General features: G+C 39.9%; 2 protein-coding genes across 10 annotated transcripts in view; one reads left to right on the top strand and one right to left on the bottom strand.

Annotated features, from left to right (window-relative positions):
* The window catches only part of atg9b (autophagy related 9B), an 839,198-nt gene that overhangs the window by 258,344 nt on the left and 558,938 nt on the right, over positions 1-21,916 (bottom strand). The gene's annotated exons all lie outside the window — the stretch shown is intronic.
* obscnb (obscurin, cytoskeletal calmodulin and titin-interacting RhoGEF b) overlaps positions 1-21,916 on the top strand; it is a 345,273-nt gene that overhangs the window by 99,025 nt on the left and 224,332 nt on the right. For all 9 annotated transcript variants that reach the window (XM_062517333.1, XM_062517305.1, XM_062517313.1 and 6 more), the window contains exons 23-28: positions 5,760-5,872; positions 5,987-6,140; positions 6,302-6,463; positions 6,647-6,751; positions 15,710-15,979; positions 16,872-17,138. In XM_062517333.1, coding sequence (XP_062373317.1) covers positions 5,760-5,872; positions 5,987-6,140; positions 6,302-6,463; positions 6,647-6,751; positions 15,710-15,979; positions 16,872-17,138 — 1,071 coding nt within the window. The remainder of the gene's footprint in view (positions 1-5,759; positions 5,873-5,986; positions 6,141-6,301; positions 6,464-6,646; positions 6,752-15,709; positions 15,980-16,871; positions 17,139-21,916) is intronic.

Genomic DNA, 21,916 nt, shown 5'->3' with positions numbered 1-21,916 from the left:
CACCATGCTTCACTGTGGGAACTGTATTTTTATGGTTGTAGGCCTTCCCTTTTTTCGCCAAACATAGGCAACATCCATGTGCCCAAACAGCTCCAGTTTAATGTCATCAGACCAAAGGACAGTTTTCCAAAACTCATTTTTAGCTTTTAAATGTGCATGGGCAAAGTTCAGTCTGACTTTGGAGCACCCCTTTTGGAGTAATGGGTTTTTTCTCAGCCGATGACCTTGGAGGCCTCCACAATAAAAATCCCTCGCTACTGTCTTCCTCAAGACTTTAACCCCAGAGGTCTCAAGGTCAGCAACTATCATTTTGGCGGATGTGCAGGGTTCCTTGCTAACATCCCTGATGATTTTTCTCTCTAGATTATGATATTTAGCATTTTCATCCACACTTAGGTTTGTTATGCACAAACTTGGAACTCTTTGTACTTTGTAATGATGCCTTGCACGGCTGTTCTACAGACTGTGAAGCATCTAGAGATTACAGTATAGCCTTTCTCCATATTATAGGCCTCAATGATGTTCTTTCTGAGGTCCAGACAGATTTCCTTTATCCTCAGTATGCCTGTAAAGGCAGTCCCCTCTCAGACAGGTGTTCAAGTGCCTGTAGGCCTGTTCCTTGAAGTCTTTAGGTAACAATCAATGCTGGTTGGGTGTTCAGGTGTTGTCTGGACATTAACTAACTGCAAAGGTGTGGCTTGAAAGGTGACAGGTTGGTCGTGTGTGTTTAAAAGCAAAAAAAATCACATGGGGGCTATTAATTTTGACCACTCCACTTTTCACACAATTTGAGATTAAGCATTCCCAATAATATATTAACACTCCAAAATGCACCAGATTCTACATAATAACACTGGCGAATGTTTGATTTTTTAAATTTGATCAGGGATGAAAAATTTAGGGAGAATTTTAGAGTAATGTTCCAAAATTTCAGGGGGGCTAATAATTTTGGGCTTAACTGTATGTGGTACTGTAAATGATAGAAATTCGGTGTGCCTCAAACTATATTTTGTTTGGTAAGGTATTAAATATTGTTGGAGATAGAGTGGATAACTAAGATGTATGCACTTAAAAATGAGCTGGAACCAATGAAACTGTCTCCTGGCATTGGGTGACAAAATATTTAGTGAATCATACAGGACACAGTGATGCGTCCTGTATGAACATTTCAACACAAATCTGCAGATGGTATTAAAGACAACAGTCAATGGCTTAAGATTGGTATCAGTGGTGTTCTGATATACTACATCAGCATAGTCTATAATTGGGAACAATAATTGCTTCACAATTCTCAACCTGATCTGCTTTGTAAAACAATTATTGAAACGATACAGCATCCTTATATTACAATTTAGCTTTCTTATAGTATGATTGATATGTGTTTTATAGGAGAGCTGAGAATCAAGCCAAAAGCCTAAGTATTTGAATTCATCCACTCTACCAAGAGCGGTGCCATCTAGAAAGTTAATTGATACATTTGTTTGTTTAACGGTAGCAGATCTTGTTGGGAAAAGCATACAATATGATTTATTTTTATTCAGGTCATTGCATTGGAACCATTTTTAATAGTATCAAAGTCTGTCTGAAGAGTGTTTTGTAACTTAGAAATATTAGAATCAGAATTATAGATTGCTGTGTTATCAGCGTATAAGTGAATAGAACAATCTGAGCAAACTTGAGGAAGGTCATTGATAAAGAGTGAGAATAAGAGAGGCCCTAACGAAGATCCTTGAGGGACACCCTTTTCCATAATAGCAAAGGAGGATAAACTACCTTGATAAAGCACACACTGTTGTCGAAAATGTAAGTAAGAGCTAAACCAAAGAAGAACTTGTTTAGAGAGCCCAATGGCATGACGTTTATCTAAAAGAATGTAGTGATTAACAAGGTCGAAAGCTTTGGTTAGGTCTATAAATATCGCTCCAGTAGACATATTATCATCGAGAGATGATGATACATCATTGGTGAACTTTAACAAGGCAGTTGTGGTGGAAAATTTAGGTCTGAAACCTGATTGATGTTGAGACAAAATAGAAGAAGCATTAATATAATTATATAATTGATGAAATATTAGCTTTTCAAAAACGTTTGCCACGCTACTAATAATAGATATGGGTCTGTAATTGTTAATGTCAAATGGATCACCTCCTTTCTTATCCTGGCACATTTCCATCTTATTGGAACCTCACCAGTGGTTAAAGATTGATTAAATAAATCAGATAGAGGATATGACAGTATGTCAGAGGCGACTTTGATGAACTTGGTCTCTACCACTGCTAGTCTTCAGTTCAGATATAGCTCTCTCAATGGGACTAATAGTAGAAAAAGAAAAAGAGGTTGGTCTATCACAAGAATATTGAGCCATATTTGAGATGTTGGAATTAGGAGACTGGGTTTTGCAGATAGAAGCAAAATGCTGATTAAAAGCATTAGCTAGAGTATATTTTTTAAATCTAATTTTGGCTGGAGCGCTTGGATTAGATTTGTTAAATAACTCATTAAGATTTTTCCAAAATTTCTTGGGATCGTTGTAGTTATTTGAACTTTTAAAATACTCAGATTTAGCATTCCTCGTTTTTGTGGTACATATGGCATAGTAGTACATAGTACAAAATCAAATAAATAATAAAACAAACAAAACCAGAAAACTCCATGTTAAAGGTTGGGTATGGAATTCGCAAAACGGCCGGCAGATTTTGAACATATACAACTCAAGTCCCTCCCTCCATGGACGGTGGACGCGCATTCATGCACGAGCGAGAATTCAGATGTGCGAGAGCGAGCCAGGCTAAATGAAATGCCAGCCTGGCGTCTACAGCACTATGAGCTCTAGTCTCCATACAATCGCTCACACCAACTTCCCCAAGCAAGTTACTTAGCTAACCAGTTTTACATTCTTTATTCACCTCCAAAGGGTTGTAGGTAATAGTTCCACAAATCAGACAAGGTAGATGATTTTATAGCCTACCTTATGGTAAAAGCACCAATTAGGCTACCAGCCCTTTCGTTCGGAAATTCTAAAACAACGATGCATTTTAATACACCAAAATAACATTTGATAAATTAACCTTACATTTTTCAGTAGCCATAGGTGTGTGTATATTTGAACAGAATCTGGTTTGGTTCTTACCGGAGGAAGAGGAGACCGGTAGATTTACGAATGAGCTGTGAAATGATGGTATGGGATTTAGAATACTATTGGCTGGAGTTTTTCGAGCCCTGCCCGTCCCACAGATGATTGACGTGTTTAATTTCCATTTCAGTGCTTCCAAGTCAGTGGCTGTAAGTGGGTTAGGAATAGGATTTCAAGTTATTTTGCAAAAATGGCCAAAAAAGCTCATTCCATACCCTACCTTTGACTAAGTCCAATTTGTCGCGGACCAGGCTGCCGTGGCATCATCCTGATCTTGATCAGCCTCGTCCATGATGTCTCCAGTGTCGAGGGCAGGGTCTTGTCGTGCTGTTGATTGCACTGAAATGGCAACGCTCGAGACAGGCCACGTAGTGAACCTGGAAGGTTTGGAAAACAACCAGAGCCGCAATGCACATAGCGTCTCTGCCGCAGGATCCCCACTGCCTGGCAGTGATGGAAAGCCTCGTTGCTGAGAGTGACAAAGGTGGAGGACAATTCCTGGAGTTCAGCTGTGGTGTAGCGAAGGGCCCACATTTATGAACATTTCACGGACACTCTTCTCATCAAACACTCGACTAAAGGTCAAGTGCGGGTCCTTAAACACCATAAACACCAATAGAGCACGTCTTAGATGGGTAGCGATCGTAGTCAACCGATCGGCAAGGGAACAGCTGATCACCAAAAAACAGCGCAGGTTGAGCGCAGACCAGTGAAAGTATGTAAAAGCAAAATCAAACAATTAAAATAAAAGGGCTACCTACAACTGTACAGCTAAACTAAATTAATTCACAAGAATTATGGAGAAAATACGCAAGAATAAAACAAAAAATATAACAAAAGCAAGGTAGACGGAGCGGCTTGAGCAGCCAGCGTCCCCGTTGCTTGGAGTGGGGGAGGTGGAGGAGAGTGGATTTGGTTTTGGTTTTTACTCTATGATATTAGTATATTTTAAATCATATTTTTGCTTTTTCATGCATAGTCTAGTTAAGGTTTATGAAAACATGGACTGTCTCACTGACCTTTAAATCCAGAAAGAACACAACCTAGTCTTTGATTTTGAATATCTAACCATGGTAAACTGAATAGTGAACGGCCTGCAGATATATTATGTGTCATCACATTGACCTCATGAAATTTCACTTTTGCTTTGTGGTTGGTTTAGTCAAAATGTGCTTGAGGTGTGTAGATTCATAATTTAACACTTGGAGGTCTGGGGCCTTTTCAGGCACTTTGAGGCAGTCAGCTATACAGTACCTTGAGATTTTTAAGTTTTTCATCTAACTAAAAACATCTATGCAGAAGTGGCACATACAGTATGGTTATATTCTAGAGGTCCTCCACAATAACTATATGAGAGTAAAGTGGATGTTATGAAAAAACTCACCATTAGAAAGAACGTTTCAATGGCAGCTGCTGCTCATAATACCAATTAATCCATGCTAACGAAGCTGTAGGCTGACACCTGCAGTTTCAAATACAATAGAGAAAATGGCATAACAATACCAGCCTCCATTACAAAGAAATCAAGAGACAGGACAGTATAAACTCTGCTGCTCGACAATAGTGCAGACACCTGTGCAGATGTATGGATGACCTCGGTAAAGTTGGAAGGAAATGGACAGATTCGGATGACTTCACGTCAAGTTAAAACTAAAGATGCAAAGTAGCTCCAATATCCAAAGGGGTCGATTATAACAGGGTTTTCCCTATTTAACAATGCAGCCTCATAGAGAAGGTAGGTAAGGTAAATTTATTTATATAGCGCATTTCATGTGCACAGAGAAGGTAATGTCAGGAAATATGCTACCTCGAGACACTGTAATGGGGAGAAACATAAAGCCGTATATAAGCATATTAATCACCAAATACTGTAAATATTGTAATTGATACTGTAATGTTAATTTGTAAAGTTCTATGTAACCTATACGTATTTAGAACTAGGCCTACTGTTGACATCGAGCAATATGCCGTTTCATCTTGTAGTGGCGCTTGACCTTAAAATACAGCCCTCAGGAGCGTGTAGCTGAAAAGGTGTTTAAGTCAGTGGAAGAATGTGCGCAAGAGTTGTATCTATAAGAAATGGCCAGATCTTGGGAATGCTCCTCCCTAAACGTGTAACTCCTGTTACTGTGCGTAAATGACAGATTGATAATGAAAGGGAGAATTCACACAGACTGAAAAGCAATTAGTTATGCACTTTTTTGGACTTATGCACCCTTACATACATGGTAGAATTCTCCCCATAGTCCTATGGGAAGATGATCTTTCAGGGAGATCTAGTCTGACAATCCATAGTTCATAACCGTTTCCCTCAGACATGAAAAATGTCAGGCCAATCATCGATGAGAGGGGAAGACAAAACCAAAATTTATTGTGATAATGGTGTGGTTGATTCGGACAAATAAAGGCTGACCCCCATATGGTAGTAGGCTACATACGATAGTAATTTTACAAGCCCCAGAATCCTGGGAAATGCCCACTTAACAACCTTTGCCCATAGGAACCATCCATTTATAACTAGTTACAGTCACTCTATATTTAATGTGATACTTGATGTGTGGTATTGCTTTTCAATGGGTACAAATGCAATGTTCTTTTTTCTGTTCTCGGGTATCAAAATCGACAGAGCCTGCAGCTACAATTGCTCAACCACTCAAAGACATTAAATGTCCTGAAAAGGAGAAGGTGACTTTTGAGTGTGAAGTGTCAAAAACTACTGCAGATGTGAAGTGGTTTAAGGTATGGCACATTTGTGCACGCATGTTTGTATGCCATGATATTTCCTAGAGTGAATGATGAGTGCGGTGTATTTTTATTAGATGAATTTGAGTATAGCCTACTATGTTCCCTTAGAATGACATGGAGCTAAAACCAGGGAAGGATATTGCCATTCGATCCCAGGGTCGCAAGCGTATCCTTGTCATACACAAATGTACTTATGAGGACCAGGGCGAGTACTTATGCCGCACAGCTGATGATAACACAGCAGCAACGCTGACTGTGCATGGTACAGTATTGTTTCGTATTTCCTCCATCACCTGGATTGATTGTTATCATTACTATAATGAATGTTATTTGCAGAGAACTACAGAATAGTTATACACTTGTCATTCAACATCTACGAAACTATCTAATTTGTACATTTTGAAAACATCTTTATCCCCACAGCACGGGATATCAAAATTGTGAGGCCCCTGAAGGATATAGAGATTATGGAGAAGGAAAGTGCTTCATTTGTCTGTGAGGTCTCCCATGATGAGGTAGAAGGAAAGTGGCACAAAGATGGTGTCTCAATCAAACCAGGAGACAACATAAAGATTAGACAGGAGGGTCAGTATGGTTTAGAGAGAATGTGAATGCCTCTGTCATAACTAAATCTGTACCTGTGTCATAGTTCTAGTGGCAATGAGGTGTCACATTTGACCATGTGTGTCAGATTAAATGCCTTCAACAGCTGTGAGTTTGTGCAGAGTGGCATAAATTTAATTGTTTATGTAAACATATTCCCAACAGGACAGACTTTCACTCTTCTGTTCAAATCTGTGACAATAGAGGATGCTTCAGAGATTAAGTTCTCTGCTGAGAATGCTTCATCGATGTCCAAACTCCGGGTAAAAGGTAATCCAGAACAAACTATTGTAGCCGTTGCTAATATTTTGCAATTATGGTTGATTTGAATAGATTGCTCTGTCTGAATTAGCAATAGACATTAAACATAATTAATGTAACATTCTTAATATGACAAAATGTTACATTGTAGCCTAATGTGTCACATTACAACATTTTGTCTGAGAACTGTTGAAATATGTCTTGGCACGTCAAAATATTTGCATGAGCTGTTGCTGGTTGCCTCTGCTGTGCATGCCTACCTCCCTTTCAGTTTGCATTCTCAAATGGCTCAAAAGATCTCAATAGAGGCAGTAAATCTTGAAAATCCTGAAAGGGATGAGTCAGCTTGCCACACCACCAGTGATGGCTCTACTTTTAGCTTTTTGAAGCAATCAGTGGTGTTATTATGAGGCCTTGTTGTCATTACAGAGCTGCCTGTCAAATTTGTGAAGAAACTCAGAGACAAAATTGCCATGTATAAACATCGCGGTCACCTAGAATGTCAAGTTTCTCGTGCCAGTGCAAAAGTTACATGGTACAAGAACAATAAAGAGCTGAAGTCCAACAAGAAGTATGAGATCTCCAGTGATGGTGTCTACCGGAAGCTCACCATCAATGATGTAGACTCGGGTGATGAGGACACCTACGTATGTGATGCCATCGATGACAAGACTTCCTGTCAGTTACTGGTGGAGGGTATAATATGGAGCCATTCTTTATCATCTATGAGTGTTTGGATATGTTTATATGAAGTTATCTGAGTTATGATATTATGGTAAACAGAAAAAAAAACATTACATGAGACAGCACTTTTCACATAAAAGGAACATTTACATGTACACGCTATAACAGATCATCATGTTTAAAGGGAAACTTCACCGATTAGCATTAAGCTTTGTATCTTTAGAAAACCAGTCATGTTTTTGAATGGTCGTGCATCATTCCCTCAGTTTGCCTTGAGATGGGAGAAATACGGATTTCAATGAAACCCGTGAATATAGTCGTTGCTAGGCGACGCCGTGGCGCTGCTCTTGTGGCGACCGGCTGTGCTGGCATAGTGTTTTTTGTTATATTGTTTGTGTTATCGGTGTTTTTAAGATTTTTATGTTCCTGCATCATCTTCCTCTTTGTTTTTGGGTTATACCGATATAAGATATACTGCTGCTCTTGATCTCAGTGGGACACGGCAAGCTTTTTGGAGTTGCATAGTAACGGAACGTGAAAGGACGCCACTTTGTTTTCGTTGGATTGCATCAAGCTACTAGCCTGGCAAGCCAAACTACACAGAAATGTATAGTCTGGGGTCGGACCATTCACAGAGTTGAAGCCTGTGGGTGGGATGAACAGTTGTCTTTCAAACTGCCTCTGCACGTAGGCTAATAGGCCAGCATTTGTGACCAATTGTAGCCGGTCGGCAAAACGGCAAATAGCCTACATCCTTCTTTAAAACGAATGACTTCTCAATCAATTCAAACCCAACTCGTCGAACGAGGAGGACGCATGGTCCAGCCCCCTGGCGTTTTATCTGAAGCCGAAGGCGGGCACAAGGACTCCTTTCACAGATAGAGCGTTCTGATTGGCTAGGCTGAACTCGAGCCTAGCACAGGCTTGTCCTCAACGGTGCGACCCTAGACCATCCCGCTAGGCAAAAATATTTTTGGCCGCTAGGGTGCGTCTAGATTTCTAGGCTATCAAGCTACCGCAACTTCTAAAGGCTACTTTGATTCCATTCGCCATGGGATTTCCTGAATGGACAAGTGGAGGCAGTCTTCCAGATGACAACCGACCTGTCAGATACACAGGAGAATTTCTACTAAATCGGAGAAACCTGCACGATTGTTTGCGGGCATGTTCATGGATAGGCCTGGAGTAGCCTATTCCGGCGGAGCTATCTCGGGCTGACGGTCGCGGAGGACGAGGGAGGCGAGGCGATTTTTGAATCAAAATGATGATTTTTACATCATTGAAAGCAGGAAGTCCAACATTGAAATCCGTATTTCTCCCATCTCAAACTGGGAAACTGAGGGAATGATGCACGACCATTCAAAAGCATGACTGGTTTTTATAAAGATACAAAGCTTAATACTAATCGGTGAAGTGTCCCTTCGACATCAGTGGGTCTTAAATCTGTCTCAAATATGTTATGATACCGCAGTCAACATTGATCAGGGTTTCATTGTTGATTAAAAACATATTAATGATTTTGCTACTTCCATATAATGCATTTCACCCTCAAGTATAACTCTGGATTATGAGTTTATCATATGGTCTGATGTAGCCCGGTCATACCAAACCCTCGTACTAATATCGTATAGAGGCCCGTACTAATATCCTACAGAGGGTCTGGACCTACTCCATTCATAATCAATTTCAGGCAGGAGGCGTGACCTCTATTGAAGTTTGAAACGATTGGGCCTGATTTTACCCAATCGCTAACGCTAACGTTTGGTCGTGACAGCTAGAGACTACAGCGTGCATAATCCGATATATGCCCCCCTCCCCCCCCCCCCCCCCCCCCCCCCTCCGTTCACTGATTGTTCAGGATGGAATGCATCCTGAGAAATCGAGTCCAATAGGATCAGACCCAGACCCAGTAATGCTGTAGGGAAATGAAAAGTTTACTGAAGGCTACTTGAGTTCAAATTTCAAATTCTTTTTTCATAAAAATAGAGCACTTACTAGCTCTTATTAATGAACTTATAGTTTGTAGTCACAGTCATTGTAGGTCTCGAGTCATAAGTGGCAATATCTCAGGACATCTCCAGCCAAGCATTTTATAGTTATTAATCATTCCGCATTGCATTATCCAACGTGAACATTCCATTCATTCATAGCAAGAAAGCAGCAATTTCATAGCATTGCATTTGAGTGAGAAAATTGGGTAATAAAAGTGCAGGTGAATTTACTTGAACTTATCTAGACTATTCAAATTACTGTGGGGCAAATTATCTCATGTGGGTGAGGGTGCGCGAGTAAAAATAAACACCCAACTAAGCGCTATTCAGCCTGTGCGCATTCTGCCCTTGACTTAAGTCTGATGACTTATGCGCCGTGGAGGCAGTTATGTGTTTGGGTGTTTCTTATGTATCTTAAAGGTTGGGTACAGAATTCGCAAAACGGCCGGCAGATTTTGAACATATACAACCTCAAGTCCCGCCCTCCATGGACGCACATTCATGCGAACGAGAATTCAGATGCATCTAGCACTATGAGCTCTAGCCTCCATACAATCGCTCACATCAACTTCCCCAATTACATTCTTTATTCACCTCCAAGGTAATAGTTCCACAAATCAGACAAGATAGATGATTTTATAGCCTACATTATGCTAAAAGCACCTTAGTCTACCAGCCCTTTCGTTCGGAAATTCTAAAACAACGATGCATTTTAATACACCAAAATAACATTTGATATACCTTACATGTTTCAGTAGCCATAGGCGTGTATATTTGAACAGAATCTGGTTTGGTTCTTACCAGGGCGTTTATCTTCTGAAATATCCGAGTTTAGTGCTGGCCCGTTGGTTCGCCTATTCCACTGTAGCTCCAAGCGGTTAAGTTTCGGTTTCATGTTTACAACACTCTTCGAGTCACGGTAAAATGTAATTTTTGCTACATAGCTTGTTTACTGCGTGGGTGATTGAGTTTCCGTAGGTATCCGCTGCCTTAGTTTGTATAGAAATGAAGTGACACATACAACTAGAGGGAAATATTATGGGACGTGCAGCAGGCCTACAGTAGGCTAGTTAGTTTCGTTTCAGCACTGACTCATGGTCAACAGCTTTCGTGCTCTGTGCACGAAAGGGTTGCGCGCGCGGGGGGGAGGGGGAGGAGGAGGAAGAGGAGACCGGTAGATTTACGAATGAGCTGTGAAATGATGGTATGGGGTTTAGAATACTATTGGCTGGAGTTTTTCGAGCCCTGCCCGTTCCGCAGATGATTGACGTGTTTAATTTCCATTTCAGTGCTTCCAACTCAGTGGCTGTAAGTGGGTTAGGAATAGGATTTCAAGTGATTTTGCAAAAATGGCCAAAAAAGCTAATTCCATACCCTACCTTTAACCGTATTGTGTTTTCAATAGGTTACAATGGGTCAACAAGCTAACAAGCTAACTCTACCGTTAGAGAGCTTACGTTAACCTACAATGATCTGTGTGTCCTGAACACTTTTATGTTGCATATAAACAATAAACCGTATCAAAATAAACCATTAAAAGTGGTCAAGAAACCTTAATTCACATTTAATATTTCCAGTTATGACCCCTGGGGCCGCCGCCATTGTTTTCAGAATTTTTTGTTACTCCCGCCTCTGTGTACAACGCAGGCTTCTGATTTGCTCTGAGTGGTTCAAATTTGCATAAAGTTGGGAGATCGCCAACTTTGATTCGGCCTATGAGGCGAATTCGCTTCATTTCGCCCTATCGGAGCGAATTTCGCTTCCCTATTCATTTTCAATGGGCGTGAGGCAAAATTTAACTTGTGTGGAAGCCCACCGTTAGGCTACGTGATGACACATCATTTTACTGTAGGCTGTTTGCTATTCAGTTCACCTTGCTTATGTTTTCAAAGCCAAAGACTGTTTGTGTTCTTTCTGGATTTAGATGGCATCCAGAAAGTCAATGAGAAAGTCTGCGTTCCACATTTTCATATCAACCTAAATTAAGGTGTGGTGGATAAGTCTGGATCTATTTTAATAAATTACATATCTTTCATAAGGTCGCCTTGATTTCAAACTTGTGCACTGTGGGTGTAACAGAAGCTGGAATGGGAGAATGTGCTTAACATAAGTGAAGTGCATAACTGTAAGCATGTTAAAAAGGACTTACGCACAAATGGGAGAAATCACCTATGTGTGCATAAGTACATTTAGCTTCTTTCACTGAACTTGGCTCTTGAGTGGTGCTGCGTTGCTTAGCAATGGAAAACACCAAGGCTAATATTGGAATTATTTTTTCTCTTTTACAATCGTTTACTATCAGCTCCGTACTTAAGTCCCAATTGAATTCCAAAGGTCTGAATGAGGTCTGGATCATTGCCCATACATACTGTAAGGGAAATATATTGGACATATATTTTGAAGTTTGTATGTTAATATATGTCAGAATATATTTTGAGATATGTTTCTAAATTCATTTAAATATGGTGTGAAATGTATAGTGAAATGTGTTTCTAAATACATTTAAATATAGGGTGACATATTTTGAAGTATATGGTGAAACATGTTTCTAAATTCATTTAAATATAGGGTGAAATATATTTTGAAATATATAGTGAAATGTGTTTCTAAATACATTTGAATATTCACCCTTGTCACACTATAACGTTCTGAAGCGATGATGAGGTTGTGGTTGTAGAACGTTCGAAAACGTTGCTGTGAGTGAATGGAGTAATATTACTATTTAGCTTATTGCTGTGTATTTCTTAGCATTGACGGAACTAAGAACTATTTTGTCATTGTTTCCCAAGAGACACAGACATCCATCGGCAGTGGATTGCCAAAATAAAGTGTAAAGTTGGGCCATATTTTGACATTTAGTCGAGATTGCACATCAATCGTTATATGTGGTGAGGCTGCCCTCTATCCTATTAATATTTTATACTGATCTGAGGATCCAATTTCCTTCATTAGCCCACTTATCGACATTCATCGTCATGCACTTAGAAGTGAAGACTCAAGATTTTTTTGTTAAGCCACCAGGAATGAGGATTGTTATCAAAGACAAACTATGATTGGCGATTTCATCTCCGGTTTCGGTTTCACTTTTTGTTTTTTCGCTCGTTTTATGCTTGCATATTTCTCTGCAGAGCTTCCCCTACAGCTTTAGCGTGTATATTTATATATATACAGTGAGGAGCACATGTATTTGATACCATGCTAAAACAGGAATATAAAATCATCATTTGACAATTGATCTTAATACCTTAATTTAAAAAATGTGACCCTGTAAAGCGGAACCAGTCGTTTCGGTAAAATTTACTAAATTAAGTTATTGTGCTCACGTGAACGGCCATAAACTAAGCTTTCCAACAATATGTATATTGAGGGTATTGCACAAACTATCGCTAAGATAATCGCATCCAAAGTTGACATGGTTCTCCTGTCATGAAATGCCACAAGAGGAGAAATCACCTTTTTAAGCGGCGCGTGACAGCAAATGTGTTGAATCTTCGCCGGGTTTAACAGTCAAAACGTATGTTTTTCCGTGAAATGCGTTCACGATATGAAACTGTTGACTGTATACAGTCGAATTATGCGAAAACGCGAAATTCAACATTTTAACCCGGAAGTTTGTTGTTGTTGATTTTCTCAAAATAACGTTCTGCGCAAAACGACTGATTTCGCTTTGAATGGTCACAAATGAGTAAAAATCAAACCGCCAAGGACACCAATTTTCTTTGTGATTGAAGAATGTATCGTAAATAGATAAATGTTTTCCTTAAATGCTAGGGGAAGGAAGTATTTGACCCCCTATGTAACCCTATGGGAATTTAACACATAGGGTTAACATAGGGGCAGGTAGATTTTTATTTTTAAAGGCCAGCTATTTCATGGATCTAGGATATTATGCATCCTGATAAAGTTCCCTTGGCCTTTGGAATTAAAATAGCCCCACATCATCACATACCCTTGACCATAGCTAGAGATTGGCATGGTGCTTTTTCCAGTAGGCCTATTAGCCTGTTTGATTTGCATTGAGCTCAATGAGCATCAAACAGGCTAATAGGCCTACTGGAAAAACCCTCTGGAGTCTAAATCCCCCCCTGGGGATTTGAAAAACTGTTCCAAAACACACATCTTTTTCTTTAAAAGAGAATGTAACAATGGCACTTTGTGAAAATAGTAAAAGAAATTCCTAGGATTTCAGTCCTCTCATCTGCAGCAGGCCTATTCAAAATGCCCATTCAACTTAATTTGCATTTGAAAGAGACACTCACTAAGTGACCCATTTAGTCTGACTTTTTTCCAAATTGAAGTAAAACTACATAACATTTTTTAATGATCTTTTTACTTATATGGAGGCAACACCGTTGTTTTCAAGATTCAAGCTTCAAAAGTATTAGCTCAATATAATGATAGTGTCTTTTTAACCTTTGACCTTTACCCTTTGAAAATCGTTTTTTAAAATAGCTTTGTTTACACTGAATTATGATTTTAAAAAAAAGTAATTTCATTACATCCACTTTACTCTCATATAATTATTGTGGAGGACCTCTAGAATATAACCATATGTGCCACTTTTGCATAGATGTTTTTAGTTAGATGAAAAACTTTAAAATGTCAAGGTATAGCTGACTGCCCCAAAGTGCCTGAAAAGGCCCCGGACTTCCAAGTGTTAAAAGGTGAAGCTAATATATTATATAGACTCATTACATGCAAAGCGATATATTTCAAGCCTTTGTGTGTTACAATTTTGATGCTTATGGCTTATGAAAATCTTATGAAAACCCCAAATTCAAAATGTCAGAAGAATAGAATATTGTGAAAAGCTTCAATATTGTAGGCTCAAGGTGTCACACTCTAATCAGCTTGAGGGTTCCTGAGCCTTTAGATGGTCACTCAGACTCAGTGGTTCAGTATAGTTCAGGGGTGCGTTTCCCGAAAGCATCGTAAGCCTACGATGATCGTAAAGTCCCTCTTATGACCGTCTTAAGGTTTGCCGACTGTTTCCCGAAACCATCGTAACTTAAGAGCATCGTGAAAACACTCGTAGATCTACGAGTGTTCCAGAGTTCTCGTTACTGACAAAGAGCGTCGTAATGCTATGCCTCAGTGGAGTCACCAGCAGGACATGCAGGGGGATTACAACCAAGAATATAATGATCCAACTCAGGCTACGTTACCATTCTTTATTGTATACTGTGATGATTCAGATTTTAGCGTGCAAAATAGCATTCATTCAATGGACATAATGATGTTATTAAAACCGGACAAAAATAGCCTACAAACAAGTTATGAAACGAGACGTTGCCAGAAAAGTTTGCCATTATCTTTTTGTGTAGCCTTTTATTTTTTATTTTTTAATAGGCGTATGAGGTAAAAACAGAGAAAGGAATATGTGGCTATAGTCTGTGCTGCGTCAAAATAAGCCTAGGCTATGTTATTTAAGCCTACACATTTTCTCATTTTCTTATCAACCTCTTTATTCAAACGTGACACCTCGAAACATTATTGCACAGGCAGCACACCGTGCTCTCACAAGTAGGTTAGCAAAGAACTGGCATGAACGATGTAGGAGTAAGCTAGCCGAAGCCTAATATGTTACATAGCCTATCTAACAAACATAAAAACGGGGCAACAATCTAATGTTAAATAATAGAAAGTATGTAGGCCTATGCCTGTGTGTGGTATATGGCCTAGGCTACGCTTACATGCAGATATCAAAGGTTTTCTATTCTCGTATTGATGTGAATTAATGTATAGATCCGAAGTTCAGACGGTAGGCTTAGCTGTGACGTGCAGTCACCTGACATCACCATCAATCAAATTAGGGGATATTTCAGAACTTTTCTCGTGGACAGCTCCCTTAAGAGCATCGTAAGATCAGTGCACGCGCGTTCACGCTACGAGTATGTTCGGGAAACAGTCGGCAAATCCTAACGATCGATCTTAAGATGAATCGTAGAAAACCCTCGTAAGACTGTCTATCCATCGTTATCGGGAAACCCACCCCAGATTAACTTTTTAAAAATATTCAATTTTTTTTTTCCGACTTTCACCCATATATTCCACCAAATGTAAATGGTATTGGAAATGACAGTGTCTTGACAATGCCACTGACAGGAACATTTGTTTGTGGGTAATTGAAATTGCCATAATAAATAGGTTTAGGTATACATGGTATGCATGCAATGAACTCATAGTTGATTCGTGCTATGAGTGTTTAAAATTCATAAGTGAATTAGTCATCAGATTTTCCATTCATTATGTTTAAACCTTTACTGGGATCTTCACTTTTCATGGGTTCCAGAGCAGGCCATCAGCATTGTGAAACAACTTTGCCCAGTGGAGGTCACAGAACCTTTCGCTGCTGTATTTGAGGTGGAAATCAGTATGGAATCTGTGAAGCCACCCAAGTGGATGCTCACTGATGTGGTACTTCAGGAAAGCACAGATGTTGAGATGGAAACAGAAGGGACCATGCATCGTCTCACCTTCAAAAAGACCAAAGCCTCAATGTCAGGTCCTCTTCAGTTCAGTATTGGCAAAAGCAAATCTGTGGCTCAGCTCATTGTTAAAGGTTTGCATTATTATTATTATTATTATTATTATTATTATTATTATTATTATTATTATAAGCTTCTGAAGTCTGTGCAGTGCATGGGGGTTCTGTGGTTCTGGGTTGTAATAGAAAAAAACTATACTTGCATGACTTAAGCAATATAGCACGAGTGAGAGTGGGGTTGTTAATGGATATTCATTGGAATATCCATTACCAACCCCACGATCACGAGTGCTATATTGCTTTTATACAACAATTGTACCACTTGTTTCTTGCGTTCATTTCCCATTATAATGTATGTTAAATCGCTAAAACTGTCTTGTTTGTAGAACTACTTCTTTCCGCCACAAATTTCTATTACTTGCAGGACAAACTGCCGTTGCTAGTTCTAAATGGATGGTTGCTATGGCCAAAGGCCAGTTGTTAGTTCTAAAAGGACGGTTGCTATGGCCAAAAGCCAGTCCTTAGTTCCTTAGTTCCATCTCTCCCGTTGTCAAGCAATGTAGCCTAATAAACGTTAGCTCACATTGCGTCTGGTTAGGACATGCTTCTAGCTTTGAAACATCACTATTTTACTTAGCCTGCATGCCATCCAACTAGCTAAAATCCACCTCTGTCATAAACTATGTTCTGAGCGTCTGTATATTCAGCTTGGATGCAACGTGACAGTTCATTTAAAACTTCACAACTTCACATTGTATCTTGGAGTGATTTATTATTAGCTGTGAAAAGTCTGAGCTGATTATCGTGGGATATTTCAACTCATGGAACGTCTCTCTGCCAATCAGAAACAAATAAACAGCTCCATATAACCCAATTACTGGGTGGGCCAATCAGTCAAAGTGTTTTTTTTGTCTGCTGTACATTCCTTTTGGAAAGTTAAGTGAACCTTTGTTCCCTGTTCAATTAGAACGACCCCTAGAGGTGGTGGAACCTGTCAAAGACATGATGGCCAAAGAAAAGACCTCTACCAACTTGAGCTGCAGGTTCTCTTCTCCACCCAAAGAAGTCAGGTGGTACAAAGATGAAACCCTCCTGGTTACCTCACAAAAATATAGTATGAAGCAGGATGGTGCCAACGTACTGCTGACCATCAATAACCTGGCACCAGGTGATAAAGGGGAGTACTGTTGTCAAAGTGGAACCTGTGAAAGTAAAGCAACTCTCACAGTAGAAGGTAAAGCTCTATACAGTTAATCACAATAAAACACAGAATTGTTGTAAATTAACATTCAGCTCTGTATACTGTATGTAGACTATAAATATGCTGGGACTCCTTGTTAACATATAATTGCATTGCATGCTTATGCACTGTTCTTTTTATTATCGTTATAATTATATTTCTTCCGACCAAAATCAACGATTAATGACACTAAAACCACTGAACCTTTTGACGCCATTAAAAAACTAAAGGTCTTGTAACATAATTTTGTTCAATGTATTTTTCACATTTGTGAACTTTGTACTTTATGAGATATTTTCGATCAAATGGTTAAAACCTCTCAGAGTTAACATTGAGATGCTTTGGCGGCATAGATGCATTGTTACGTCAGTGCTAATTAAGCTTTACAGCTGCGAAAACATTCAAACACTAGAAGCAAGTACCATTCAACAGCTTGAGTACAGCAAGTACCATTCAACATCGACAATCAAACCTAACGTTAGCTCCCGGGCTAATGTTTAACGTCAGCACTATGTTTAGCTTACAATTATCAAACCTGATGTTAGCTCCCAGCTAACGTTAGCGCTACATGTACCTACGGTGGCCCTGAAGTGCAAAACACAACACAAATAAGACAACACAACACAAATAAGACAACACAACACAAAGAGAGAAATCACGGCCCCGAAGTGCACAACACAACACAAAAAGAGACAACACAACACAAAAAAGAGAAAAAACGGCCTCGAAGTGCACAACACAACGGCAAATCACACAACACAACACAAAAAGAGACAACACAACACAAAAAGAGACAACGCAACACAAAAAGAGACAACACGGCCCCGAAGTGCACAACACAACGGCAAATCACACAACACAACACAAAAAGAGACAACACAACACAAAAAAGAGAAAAAACGGCCTCGAAGTGCACAACACAACGGCAAATCACACAACACAACACAAAAAGAGACAACACAACACAAAAAGAGACAACGCAACACAAAAAGAGACAACACGGCCCCGAAGTGCACAACACAACGGCAAATCACACAACACAACACAAAAAGAGACAACACAACACAAAAAGAGACAACATGGCCCCGAAGTGCACAACACAACGGCAAATCACACAACACAACACAAAAAGAGACAACACAACACAAAAAGAGAAAACACAGCCCCGAAGTGCACAACACAACGGCAAATCACACAACACAACCCAAAAAGAGACAACACAACACAAATAAGACAACACAACACAATTAGAGAAACCTCGGCCCCGAAGTGCACAACACAACGGCAAATCACACAACACAACACAAAAAGAGACAACACAACACAATTAAGAGACAACACAACGGAAGAGGTAGGTACCTTCGGGCCACATGAATCATCGCTGATTGGACAAAACAACTGGGACACGTAGCCTACGTACAGCCTGCAGAAAATAGCATGCTCTTCACATGTCCATAAGAACCCATAGTAATGGAATAGGCTATCCACGTTGTGTTTTATTCATAATATGTTTGGTAGATGTATAATCCAACTCATACAAAAGCAACAAGTTCGAAACAAATCATCTGACTGCGAATTGAAATCAGGAAGTAAAACAGCTTGTAACTCTGTCACCGTTCTAGATACCGTCATATACCATATATGGTAATTTTCGTGAGATCCCACTGGTTACCGTAGTAGCTACCCCACATGTCTTTCTGCAACGAGATATTCGAAACCGGAGGAGATTGGGCAAGAGAGCTGTCAATCAGGCTCCCCAGCTTTGAATGACGACAGCACTAGTCAACCACATGCCTCGTCATTGAAAACCGGATAATGTTGAAGCCAAGGGATAGACGATTTCAGTGATATGCGACTTTACTTTATAAACCCTAGTAAAGTCCCCGTAACATTCATTAAAAGATATAAAGAGACATGCAGGCTGAAATAATTCGAAGATTTAATGGTGCATACTGACAATAAAACTCTTATTACACAAGTAGCCCTTTGAGTAGAAGCATAATATTGGTGTCAAATGAAAGCTAACATTCTGGAGATTTTATTGATATCCACACTTGCATGACACTGACTGTCATAGAATCAAAGAAAAATTATAACTTCACACATTAATTTGCTTATTTAAGAGCAGCTATTTTGTCCAATCAGCGACGATTCATGTGGCCTGAGGGTACCTACCTCTTCCGTTTTGGTTAATGTCGTTGTGTTGTCTCTTTTTGTGTTGTGTTGTCTCTTTTTGCGTTGTGTTGTGCACTTCGGGGCCGAGGTTTCTCTAATTGTGTTGTGTTGTCTTATTTGTGTTGTGTTGTCTCTTTTTGTGTTGTGTTGTGTGATTTGCCGTTGTGTTGTGCACTTCGAGGCCGTTTTTTCTCTTTTTTGTGTTGTGTTGTCTCTTTTTGTGTTGTGTTGTGCACTTCGGGGCCGTGATTTCTCTCTTTGTGTTGTGTTGTCTTATTTGTGTTGTGTTGTCTTATTTGTGTTGTGTTTTGCACTTCAGGGCCACCGTATGTACCACCCCTTTCATTCGAAAATTCTAAAACAACAATTGCTTTTTTGATACCTCAAAATAGCACTTAGTAAATGAACCCTACATTTTTCAGTAGCCATAGGTGTGTACTGTAGATTTGAACAAAATCTGGTGTGGTTCTTACCGGGCCTTTTACCTCCTTAAATATCCGATTTTGTTTGCCATGCTCAGAGTTTAGTGCTGGCCTTGTGGTTCGCCTATTTTCGCCCTTTCACACGGTACATCAACAGTTAGACCGAGAATTCTCATCGAGTCACAGTAAAATGTCATTTTTGGTACATAGCTAGTTTAGATACACCTATGGTGTGTGTGTGTGTGTGTGTGTGTGTGTGTGTTAGAGCATGGATACCCGACCGAAGCCCGACGGGACCCGTCGGAAACCGAGTCGGACAAATATTTAGAACTTATGTTCGGGCTCGGGTCGGACCCGGACACATCAGCGCGATAAGACATTTGAAATGTAAAATGAAAAACAACTTATTTCACTTGATGTTCGTTTTTGTGATAGGTTTGTAATAGATTATCCTGATTATCTTGATTCCTGATCTTAACAGCATAACATATTTCCTCTTGTGCGCGAGATTTTTCTATTGCATGCGACAACGAAACACATCCAGTAGGCTAAGTGCAGTTGTGAGCCGTGCTAAGATGGAAGATTGCAAACAGAAGTTAGCCTCTGGAGAGTTTAAGACCATCAAAAACGAGAGAGGAAAATCATGGCATGTAGACATAGCCTATAACTGTGCCCTCCCGGCCTCTTGTTCTAACGCGTGCACTTCTTGCTCCGTGTGTGTGTGTGCGCTCATGGCTCCGCTTATCTGTGCCGACGTTCCGAATGCCTTTCAATTGATTGATACAATCGGACTTTCCACACAAGCAATATCCACGTCTGTCTCTAGTATGCCTATGCAAATAGTGTGATTTGAACTGTGTCGGGCCCAGTCGGGCTCGGACACAAATATCTTAATGCCTGTCGGGTTAGGGTCGGATTCGATCACTGCGTTGTCGGGCTCGGGTCGTTCGCGGACAGAAAAAATCGGCCTGATCCACACTTTAGTGTGTGTGTGTGTGTGTGTGTGTGTGTGTGTGTGTGCGCTTGTGTTTTTTAAAGGAACCTGCCGTCTTTGTTTGTATAGAAATTACTTTTAAATAGCGCATACACGTAAGAAGGTGGACATAGGGGACGGGCGGTAATTGGTGTCGTTCCGATACATGGAACTGTGTGAAAGACATGTATTTCAATTAATCATAAAATAGCCCTGATATGTCAATAGACATTAAGGAATCATGTTCATTTCAAATACTTTTAAATAGAATAGAATAGAATATATACTTTTTTGATCCCGTGAGGGAAATTCAGTCTCTGCATTTAACCCAATTTTACCCAATTAGTGAACACAAACAGCACACAGTGAACACACAGTGAGGTGAATCACACACTAACCCAGAGCATTGAGCTGCCAGCCCAACCAGCGGCGCTCGGGGAGCAGTGAGGGGTTAGGTGCCTTGCTCAATAGTTCAGCCGTGGACTGGTCGGGGATCGAACCGGCAACCCTCCGGTTACAAGCTTGAAGCCCTAACCTAGGCCACGGCTGCCCCACTATATAACTGACAACAGTAGTTATGCCAGGATTTTGTCATTTAAAAAGTGAAGTTGCAGCCCTCAACTGATGCTTTGAAGTTTAAAGGGCCGTTTTGTGACTCCAGTCATTTTTCTCACTCTTTCTCACTTTTATTGTTGATTTTTTCTCTACAGAGCTCCCCCTGCACTGCAAAAAATATCTAACCAAGTATTATTAATCTTATTTTAAGATAAAAAAACCCATCAATTTGGTATTTTTCTTGGTATGAAGAGACTTACGTAGCACTCTCTGGAAAGATAAGTTTGTCTTTTCAACACAATGTTTTGTTTTATCAAGACAAAATGTAACACACCATTCCCCCAAAGCATAATGCTAACCATGATAGCAACTACCTTGGTAGTGTCCTTGGTAGTGTCACTACCCTTGTTTTCAAACATCCCACCACTCCAACATTTTTTTCCATTGTCAGAGTGGCGGTATTTCATTTTTTAAAACGTTGCCTTGGGTGGATGGCAGGTGGAATAGGCAATAGCTGCGGGTGCAGATGACATTAGCCCACAGCTCATCCGCGCCTCTCAGGATGTTGGAATTTGATGCAGGAACCGCAAAGATAAATTTAATTTAAAAAAAAACAATAGGACTGGTAGACTGTCGGTACTAAAATG

This window comes from Sardina pilchardus, chromosome 2 (genome assembly GCF_963854185.1).
Source record: "Sardina pilchardus chromosome 2, fSarPil1.1, whole genome shotgun sequence".
In the NCBI taxonomy this organism is placed as follows: Eukaryota; Metazoa; Chordata; class Actinopteri; order Clupeiformes; family Clupeidae; genus Sardina; species Sardina pilchardus.
The sequence above is the reverse complement of the archived record's forward strand: the minus strand, read 5'-3'. Positions and strand labels throughout refer to the sequence as shown.